The following is a 10,658-nucleotide window of genomic DNA, read 5'->3' as shown; positions in this document are numbered from 1 at the left end:
AGAGATGGTCAATGTCAATGCATTGGATCTCAGGGGTCTTCGAGGGGAGGGGCAGGGGGGGTTGGCATCTTTCTGGAACCCATGAAAGATCCAACCTATGTCATGGATTTCCTTTAAATCCTCCTTATCCATGGTGTCTCTTTGCATTGAGTCAAGAGAAACTATCCTTCTCTCCAATGTCTATGCTCCTATTGAATTGCAAGGTAAGCTTCTTGTCTAGAATAATATTCATTTGGTACCTAGCCTATTTTCTTACTTTCCATGGATTATTGTTGGAGACTTTAATGCTATTCTTGATTTAACTGAAAAATAGGGAGGTAATGCAAGATTGGAGCCCTCTTCTATCTTACTCTGAGATAATATGTCGGCTCTCAATCCTGTGGATATCAAGCCTAGCAATGGTCAATTCACTTGGAACAATAGAAGGGTGGATGATAGGTGCATTGCTGAGCGATTAGACCACTTTATGGTTTCCTGCTTTTGGGTGGGAGGATTATGGTCTTCCAGCTCTAAGATATTAGATTGGAGAGGTTTGGATCACTGGCCCATTAAGCTTGTCATTTTTTCAACCCATTTTCCTCAGAAGCCACCTTTCAAGTTTCAGCTCATGTGGCTCAAGGACCCAGATCTTTATGGTTGTGTTGCCGAATGGTGGAGGGTTGGCAAGCCAGCTTTTGGAACAACAATGTATATCTTTGCTAAGCTCCAACAATATACTAAGTATCAGCTCAAATGCTGGAACTGAAAGTGCTTTGGGAACATTTACCAGGCAAAATGTGAGGCTCAAGTGGAGTTGAATAATATTACCAGGGTGATTAGGGAGGATGGGATGTCGAAGTATTTGTTGCAAGAGGAACCGAGGGCTCTTAAAAATCTGGAGGAATGGGAGCTGAGAGAGGAAATCTTTTGGAAACAAAAAGCTCGGATTGAGTGGCTTCAGGAGGGGGACAAGAATACTGCTTTCTTCTTCAATTTGGTGAAAGCCAAGCAACATGGTAATTCTATATCTTCTTTGGTTACTGATAGAAGGGAGGTTATTTCTTCTACTCATGATATTTCAAATGTAGTTGTTCAATATTTTTCTTCTTTATTTAGGGAGAAGTCGTAGGGGGACTCATTTGTAGAGGCTCGGGTCCTCTCCTATATCCTATCCTTAGTCACTTTGGAAATGAAAGAGCATCTTATGAGTGCCATATCTTTGGGGGAGTTAGAGAAGATTATTTTCCAGATGAAAAAAGGAAAGGCTCCTAGTCCTGATGGTTTCCCAATTGAATTCTTTCAGGAATTTTGGGATATTATCAAACTAGATCTATTGGCAATGGTTCAAGAATCTCAAAAGAATAAGCAAATGCTTAGGGCCCTGAACTCTACCTTCCTTGCTCTCATTCCCAAGGAAGAGAAGGCTAATTGGATAAGTCAATTTTTCCCTATCTCTCTATGTAATGTAATATATAAAATTATATCTAAGTTGATTGCTAAAAGGCTTTAAAAATGGCTTACAGTGTTAATCTCTGAAGAACAAAGTGGCTTTGTAGAGGGTAGCCAGATTCTGGATGAGGTGGTTGTGGCTACTATGACTATTCATTCCATGGCTAATTCCAAAGAAAAGGCTATGTTTATCAAGCTGGACATGGCCAAGGCTTATGATAGAGTTCGATGGTCCTTTCTTCAAAAGGTTTTGGGTGTCTTTGGTTTTGAGGAGGAATGGATCTGTTGGGTTATGAGTTGTGTGGATTCAACTTCTTTCTCAGTCTTGATCAATGGGGAGCATTCTAATCTCTTTGGGGCCTCTCGAGATTTGCGACAAGGCAACCCTCTTTCTCCTTACCTATTTCTTCTTTTGGTGGAAGGGGTTGGATGGTTGAATAAAAGGAAGGTTGGAGAGGGCTTCATTCAGGGTTGGCATTGGGGAGGGGGTCTTCCCGTTCAATCACACCTCCATTTTGTGGATGATACGACTTTAATGGGTATGACTACCATTAGGGAGGCGTCTAATATGCATAAGGTGTTGGATGTTTATCTGGCTGCATCAAGACAACTAATCAATGAAGGCAAATCTTCCATTTTTTTCTTCAACACTCCACTGTCCATTCAGCGGAGAGTTGCTCGTATTCTTAGGTTCCAAATTGGGAGCCTACCATTGCTATACCTTGGGATCCCTATCTCAATTGGCAAGAAATCAAGGGAATCGTGGTAGGTTATCTTGGATAAGTTTCGTGACAAAGTGAATCACTGGACCCACCGTTGGTTATCCTTTGCTGGTTGGGTCTGGCTGCTTCAATCTGTGGTGCAGGCCCTCCCACTTTATAGGTGTATGATTTAGGTGGCGTCGATGAGCTTTGTTAGGGAGCTTGATTCCTTAGCAAGACGGTTTTTATGGGCTAGAAATTTATCTTCAACTAAGTGGAGTCTTATTAAGTGGGAGGTTGTCTGTAGCCCATGAAGGTTTGGTGGTCTTGGATTACAACAATCATTACTTTTTGGTACTGCTCTAGCAGCTAAACTTTATTGGCATTGGTGTGTGGAACAGGATCGGGTATGGGCTAGAATTTTGTCTCATAAGTATTTTTTTGGGATCCCATAGAATGATATCCCTCAGTATAGCTTGACAAGGAAAGGCTCAGTGATCTAGACTACTCTCAAGAAAAGGGTTGTGCTCATAAAGGGAGGACTATTTTGGATCTGTAAGAGGGGGTTAGAGGCACACTTTTGGCATGATTTTTGGGATGGCCACCCTCCCATAGTCGTCCAATATCCTCATTTATGCATATTTTCCTAGAGGTTCTGTGAAGTTGGATGGACTCTTCAAGGACAGTTGGTGGAAGCAAGATGGAAGAACCCAGAGGAGTGGCCTGCCTTTGGGTTGGAGGTAGAGTGTGATGAGATTCATCAAATTCTTTCTCATCGTAGTTGCAACGCCCTTATGGGTAGTGATGTGCTGGCCTGGTCCCCTAATCCTAAGGGTGTCTACACTATGTCTTCTAGTTATCAAGAGTTTCTCTCTCAGCAATTGGTAGGGGGGAGGTTCATTGGGGAAAGAAAGTCTAGAATAAACTCTCTTGGCCAAAGTGCAATTATTTTACTTGGACTCTACTCTAGAATAGGTGGTTAACTTGGGACAATATTCGGAAGAGGGATTTTTTTGGCCCTTCAAGGTGTGTTCTCTGTAGTGGTGGGGAGGAAGATGTACAACATTTATTCTTCCAGTGTTCCTTCACCCAACAATTATGGCATTTCTGGTGGGATGTTTGGAAATGTTCATGCATTCATGCTTCCTCTCTAGCAGATTTTTGGATGAGATTGGGAAGGCCCCCCGCATCGGCTCCCTTCCTGCATGATGTGTGGTATGCTGGTCCTATCTTCTTGTTATGGCAAGTTTGGTTGGAAAGAAATTGTAGAATCCTTTGCGGGGATTCAACAGGCCTGGACTAGAATTATGAGAATGATGCAAGAAACCATTGAAGCTAAGAGCGAGATTGTGTTGCCTCTGGAGAAAGGGGATGCTGAGATGGTTGGTAGGTTTGGCATACAGGGGATATCTTTGGCCTCAGCTTGTGTCAGGAGAGGGAGACATGTGAAGCAAAAAGTCCCTCTTGGCCAAAGTGCAATTGTTTTACTTGGACTTTGCTTTGGAATAGGTGGTTGACTTGGGACAATATTCGGAAGAGGGATTTTTTGGCTCTTTGAGGTGTGTTCTCTGTAGTGGTGGGGAGGAAGATGTACAACATTTATTCTTCCGGTGTTCCTTCACCCAACAATTATGGTATTTCTGGTGGGATGTTTGGAAATGTTCATGCATTCATGCTTCCTCTCTAGCAGATTTTTGGATGAGATTGGGAAGGCCCCCCGCATCGGCTCCCTTCTTGCATGATGTGTGGTATGTTGGTCCTATCTTCTTGTTATGGCAAGTTTGGTTGTAAAGGAATTGTAGAATCTTTTGGGGTGAGAATTTGGGGATTCAACAGGCCTAGACTAGAATTATGAGAATGATGCAAGAAACCATTGAAGCTAAGAGCGAGATTGTGTTGCCTCTGGAGAAAGGGGATGCTGAGATGGTTGGTAGGTTTGGCATACAGGGGATATCTTTGGCCTCAGCTTGTGTCAGGAGAGGGAGACGTGTGAAGCAAAAAGTCCAAAGGATGGGAAACTGGATGCCCCCTCCTGATGGTTTTTTGAAAATTAATACGAATGGTTCTTCTAGGGGTACTCCAGGTTCAGTTGGGATTGGCAAGATTGGAAGGGACTATTCTGGATCTGTGATTTTTGTTTTCTCGACCAGTAAGGGGATACAGACTGTTAATAGGACAGAAGGCTTGGTTATTCTATATGCCTTGAAGCGGGCTTATGCTCTAGGATGGCGGAAGGCGATTTGTGAGGTTGACTCTCAGGTCCTAGTCAATATGCTTCTTGAGAGAAAGACTTTTGATGTTAGCTGGCAACTGTCTATGATGATGCAATGGATTCTGCAAGTTAGCTCTTTAATGGACTTAGTGTCTTTTGCCCATATTCCAAGGGAATGGAATAGGGCGGCCAATTGTCTAGCAAAATGGGTGTCAGAAGCTATAGATGGTCGAAAGATTGATGAGTGGGAGCAACTACCCTATGAGCTTTGTCAGGACTTGGAGAGGATTCTAGTAGATGATAAAAGTGGTTTTGGGGAGTGATTTTTTTAGTAATAGTGGCTCTGTGGTTCCTAGTGTTTCTTGGGGCTTTGGCCCTTTGATGTTTTGTATTCAGTTGCTCTAATTTTCGATAAATTTTTTACCCCTCTTTTTTCAAAAAAAAAAATAGTTTAAAATGTTTTGAGGTTTTTTTTTTGAAAAAAAATTGTCGAAGATAAATATTGCCATCCTATAGACATTGTTTACTTTTCAATTTATGCTGAAATTAGAAATAAAATATTTCAATTTTTATTTAATTGTTTCTATAATGTTTTCTTATTAGATGAACTACATATTGCAATTTCTATTATTTTTGAAACTTATCTAGCACATTTATACTTAATATTATTTAGGCTAACATGTTAATCAATTTTGTTTTAAAAGATAGTCTCACTTGCTCTCCCTTGATTATAACAACACCACTAGTGTTATTATTAATTTCTTAAATTAAAATGCCTAATTGTTAGTGTGCTATTTAATTTTACTTAGATTATATCTACTCTTATTTAAATATGTCATTTCAATACTTGTATCAATTATTGTTTATCTAAAAAGTGCTTATATTACTTCATTTGATATCTACAATGTAATTAATTATTAAAAAGAGAATTACAATCTTACCATTTTAACAACAATTATATTTTTTATATACAATATAATTCCAAACTATTCATTAACAAGTACTAGCCACAAAGTGGCACTTGTTCCAATGACATGGCAAAGATAACTCATGCAATTAAATTGTAGAATGATATAAAATCTACTTTTATTAATGTTGAAAATATTTGATATCCCATAATCTATGTAATAAAAGAAAAGGAAAACTTACTATAATTTTAAATTATACTTTACTTATTTTGTTTATTAATTTCTTCTATCAACCATTTTAATTTATTCAAATGAAATATTTACTTGACTTCACTTTTATTTGAGTGTTGACTATCATATTTTAGCCATTTCACCAATAAAATATCGTATATAATATTAATTATAATAACAAATTATATATATATATATATATATAACTACTAAATTATTTAAAAGAAGGTTCTAATCTTTCACATGAATTAACTAAAATTCCCGGTTTTGAACAAAGCTTAATCTTCCTTAAAAGTAACCCAAATCTTACCTTATTGACCCAAAGCATCTATTAAAAAGGTACCATACTTTTCTTTTCTAAACTTCACTACACCAAATTTATAGATTCGAACTAAAATTCCCAATTGTGAACAAAACTTAGTCTTTCTTAAAAGTAATCCAAATCTTACCTTATGGACCCAACAGCATCTATTAAAAAGGTGTGTACTACTTTTCTTTTCTAAACTTCACTGTTTCACCAAATTTATAGATTCGAACTCACCTCAGTTAAAATGAACAAGAAAATTTATTATTACTTTTGTCCAATTCAACAAACCTTCCGGCCTAAGGAATACAAAGTTGCCACCGTTCAATTAGACCACGATCATGAACTCTAGTTGTAATAAAAAGCAAATAATCTGGAATAATTACTGTTGCAATAAACGGAACCTATTAAAGTTACGACAAGAATCCCGGTGCACATTAGAAATTCGGAAAGTAAAAAGGCGAACATACACGTATGCTTATGCTTTGCTTTCCATTAATGCAAAACAAGATTAGACCAAAGACAATCAACTTTTTCCGTTTCAAGTCCCTCCAAAAAATCAATAGAATATTACCTTCACCGTTTAAATCAAAGCAAATTTGAAAAATCCAAAGAGACAAGATTCTTACCGTAAAAGGATCTGACAAAAAATCAGTCACCATTAATCTTAACAGTTAACGGATAAAATATGAACAGAGAAAAATTGAAGCACCATTATATCTTAACAGTTAACGGTAAAAATGAACCTGCGAAAATTCAGTTATTTAATGGAAAAAAATTGATCAGAAAAAATTGTGGCACCATTACTGCTAATAGTTAACAGGGAAAAAATGTATCTGAGAGAATTCAAGCTCCTTTAACGCTAATAGTTAACGATTAACAGTTAACGGGAAAATAATAACTTAGAGAAGATTCTGGCACCATTATTTTAGCAGTTAAAAAAAATAAACCAGAGAAAATTCTGTTACTTTTAACCTTAACAGTTAACGGAAAAATGAAGCTGAGAAGATTCTGGCACCTTTAACCCTAACAGTTAACGGCAAAAATTAAGCTGAGAAGATTCCGGCCCTAATAACCCTAACAGTTAACGGGGAAAGAATGAAGCAGAGAAAATTCAGGCAAGAAAATTTGACGAAAATAACGCATTCCGTCTGAAAATGGCTAAAGATTCAAAACGTTCCCAAATCCCACGCGTTTCACCGCCATTTCAGCGTTGAATTCGATCATGAAAGAAAAGCTCAAATAAATCCGGAAAAGGTTTTTCCAAAATAAATGCGATGTAAACACACAAACGATCAAAAACATGACAGAAACTGGTCGCGCAGAGGATTTGAAAGCTTTTCGTTTGAATAATTAAGGAGGTTGTTTGCAAAATCATGGAAGGGCGTAATAATAATTTGATTTGCTTTATGCTTTTTCGCTTTTGCTTTTACTTCTTTCTCAGCCTTTTCGAGCGCCTTTTTCGTGACGGCAGGTGCGTCTGCCCAGTCGCTTTCCCGTTTGCTTTTCTTGGAATTAACAGTCACGAAAGTGCGAAAAAAAATCGCGTTAAATTTTATCGCATCTACGCAGGAAAAAACGCGCTTGAAATTGGAAAAAAAAGGTTTGTTTTTTATTTATGTCAATGGACCTGAAAATTCTCTGTCGTTTCGCGGAAAATGAGCTAGCTTTCGTTTTCATCGACTTTTACCGTGTCTTGCTTTCTTTTTCCCTGTCAATAAAGCACTTTATTGCACTTCCTCACCAGTTTTTCTGCCTTATTTGGTCAAATTCGTCGATATCTTGAATTCTCAGTGCTCAAATTTGCCTGCAGAAGGCTTGTCTTGCGATAGAGTTTGTGTGCTGTGAAAATTGGAAGGAAAAGGCAAAAGAATTCGCTGTAGATTGCTGTTCTTTCCGTTTTTACTCTGAATTCGTCAATATTTTACTTAAATTTGCCATTCAAATGATTTGCCATAGCTGTGATCTTGTTCTAGGTTAGGGATTGTATGCATTACGAGGAAAAAGTTTGAAAGCAAAGCGATTTTATTTGGCATACCGGTTTTTAGGTGATCGCCTCGTTTCCGTTGGTTGAATTCCCTCAGCATCTTTGTTGAAATTGCACGCCAAGCTTTATTTGTTTGAATTTAGCGTCATCGCCCCTCAAATTGTCCTGCAAAGACCTTGACTTTGTTGAAATTTAGTTTGTTATGCTGTGAAAGATTGTAAAGAAGAGAGAGTGCTTTGTTGCGTTTTCTTACCGGCATCTTTTCATCAATTCTCGCTGTATTCGTCAATATCTCTGATTTCCTTTGCCTTGCAAAAGCAGAACTTTGTTGTTGTTTGTTATCTTTGGTCTAGGTTAGGTTTTGCATGCTCTGCATCTAAAAAAATGTGTAAAAGCTCTGCAAATGTTGAGGGAACGGGCAATTTCGCCATAAAGTTGTTTGGAGCAACGATTTCTGTTTGCGTGCGTGATGAATCCTCGCAGGAGGAACACAACGCTCGCAAGCGCCCTGCGCAGGCTGAAATGGCTGCGAATTCTTCAAAATCTTTGAAGACGACGGAAAATATTTATCAAAAGGCCGATAATTTTTGCAATTTAAGAGAGAAAGGAGCGAAATCTTCTGAAAGTATTCAAAAAGGCGAGAGAGACTGCAATTTAAGCGAGAGAGGAGCAAAATCTTTCAAGAAGGCGGAAAATTGTGAAGAAAAGAGCGAAATTTCTTGCAGCATCGAGGCGTCTGAGCCAAAACCCCCGCCGAAGCCCGAAAAGCCAGTGGCCTGTCCGCGTTGCCACAGCCTGGAGACCAAATTTTGCTACTTCAACAATTATAACGTGAATCAGCCGCGGCATTTTTGCAAGAATTGCAGGCGCTACTGGACTGCCGGAGGAAGCATGCGCAACATCCCTGTCGGTGCTGGCCGCAGAAAGAGCAAACATTTCACTGCCTTTCACCTCTCCAAGTCCATGGATTTGCAGGATCAAAAGATGAGACTCGACAGTTTCGATGAATCCATTGAAGCCAAGAATTCGGAAATGGAGGGCTCAGATTCTGTCGGATTTGTGAATCCTGATGGAGTTTCTGCCGTTTCTGCTACGGGGATTGTAAATCTGTTGGATCAAAATTCGACTCCATGGATTCCGAAGATCCAACAGAATGTTAGTTCGAATGATTTTCTCAACTGCCTTGTACTCCATGGACGGCCTTTCAGTTCCAAACTGCATTCTAAATAAATCGTAGGGTTTAAATTGGATACGAATTTACATAAATTGTAGGAAGATTATCTTCTGTCCTTTCTGCTTCCAGGTTAAAGACGCCTGTTTCTGTTATAAATTTGAAGCTTTTTGTTTTTGTGCTTAATATCCGATCATTTTCTTTCGACAATTTTGAAGGTGATTTTTGGTTCTTTGGATGTCAAAAATTAAAATTAAATTTGAGACTCTTATGAGAACAAAGATTTCGCTTTTCAGAGCTTTTCTTTATCTGAACTTACAAAATCTGATTAAGCGTAATTTTACTGATAAAAAAGAGTAGTCACAAAGGCTGGCAGCCTGGCACAACAAAGATCATACAATTATATAATCCTCATTTTCATAATATTTTATTTTGAATATATTTTTAAAGAAATATAGTTTTCATGTTATAAACTTAGTAATATTTCTAAATTTTATATGTGACTCTTTTTTCTTTCATCAATATTTTGAACATGTTTTTATTTTGTTCTTGTGTATATTATCATTCTTTAAATGTTATCAAATTTACATATACATATACCTTATTGAATGTTTTTCAATTAATCAAGATTTAAAGATTATAAAGGTAAGTACTTATTACAATCACCATTTATATTTCAATTATATTTATTTTAACATTATGAAAAGTGACTATATGAATATGTAACTAATTTTTATTATATAATATTTGTAAATAAAACATCTCCAACCTAGTTACTCCAGTCAATTATTAAATGAACATCGTATATGATAAGGACCAAGTTAAATAGAGGTACATTTGGACTAAGGCAATTACCAGCAGCAACAAATAAACAAAATTATTATGAGGGTCCATGTTATTTTGTTTTCATTCGTAGTCGGTTTCGTTATATAAGAATCTTTAAATGATAAATGAGGAAAAAAATCAAGTTGCAAGATTTGGCTAAAGTTGTAGGCTGTTATATCATATAAAATATTATCACAATGAAGAGTTGATATCACATTTTTATAAAATAGGGAGAGTTGATATCACATTTTTATAAAATAGGGAGAGCATATCTAGTCTGTAATTCATAAAGTATATAATTATAGGATCCTATGCGGTCCCCTCTACAAGCATGTCACTAGGATTTCCCTTATATTAAATACATTAGTGGAGCTAAAAGATATTTAGATAAAGATATTTAGATATTTAGTTCTTTCGTCTTTCTTTCTTACAGTTATTTTTGGTTTTTAATAAATAATTATAATTTTTTCATGTGTAAGTTTATTATATATAGAATTCTTTTTATTTTTATGACCTTAACATAACATAATTTTTATTTCAACTTTTTTATTTCATAATATTGAATGTCAACATAACATATGAAACAAGCTTTACTCTAGTTTATGCATTGCACCTAATTCTAGATTTAAGAAGTGTTTCCAAATATCATAATTAGATTTTATTCAATATAAAAGAAAACATCATAATTTAATTAAATCGTATAAAATATAAACAAGCTCATTTTACATCTTAAGGGGAAATAAGATCATAATTAAATAAAATCGTATAAAATATAAACATGCTCATTTTACATCTTAAGGGGAAATCATGAAACAAGTTTTTTTTTTAATTGGTAACATTATTGGTATTGTATTGATAATAAAAGAGAGTTACATTACCATACCGCCATAA

General features: G+C 36.6%; 2 protein-coding genes across 2 annotated transcripts; both read left to right on the top strand.

The window, feature by feature from the left end:
- Positions 1–361: 361 nt before the first annotated feature.
- Positions 362–2,197, top strand: LOC149553307 (uncharacterized). Its single transcript, XM_089790314.1, has 4 exons — positions 362–658; positions 770–1,033; positions 1,283–1,415; positions 1,503–2,197. The coding sequence occupies exons 1-4, from the start codon at positions 362–364 to the stop codon at positions 2,195–2,197; spliced, it is 1,389 nt and encodes a 462-aa protein (XP_089646440.1).
- Positions 2,198–6,980: 4,783 nt separating this feature from the next.
- On the top strand, positions 6,981–9,128 carry LOC149553306 (uncharacterized). The gene has a single exon (XM_089788771.1). It carries the CDS (start codon positions 8,156–8,158, stop codon positions 8,999–9,001), a length of 846 nt encoding a protein of 281 aa, XP_089644897.1. The 5' UTR covers positions 6,981–8,155; the 3' UTR covers positions 9,002–9,128.
- The last annotated feature ends 1,530 nt before the right edge of the window (positions 9,129–10,658 follow it).

The sequence above is a fragment of the Cupressus sempervirens genome, chromosome 6 (genome assembly GCF_028749045.1).
Source record: "Cupressus sempervirens isolate cs-2001-9-10 chromosome 6, ASM2874904v1, whole genome shotgun sequence".
Classification (NCBI taxonomy): Eukaryota; Viridiplantae; Streptophyta; class Pinopsida; order Cupressales; family Cupressaceae; genus Cupressus; species Cupressus sempervirens.
This window is presented reverse-complemented; position numbering and strand designations above follow the sequence as displayed.

Excerpts from the sequence above, each read along its gene's own strand:
- LOC149553307 (XM_089790314.1), top strand. The coding sequence starts at position 362 with ATGTCGGCTCTCAATCCTGTGGATATCAAGCCTAGCAATGGTCAATTC. Across the intron at positions 659-769 it reads GTGTTGCCGAATGGTGGAGG|GCAAAATGTGAGGCTCAAGT; the intron begins GTTGGCAAGCCA and ends AACATTTACCAG. Across the intron at positions 1,034-1,282 it reads TGGTTACTGATAGAAGGGAG|GAATTTTGGGATATTATCAA; the intron begins GTTATTTCTTCT and ends GAATTCTTTCAG.
- LOC149553306 (XM_089788771.1), top strand. The coding sequence starts at position 8,156 with ATGTGTAAAAGCTCTGCAAATGTTGAGGGAACGGGCAATTTCGCCATA.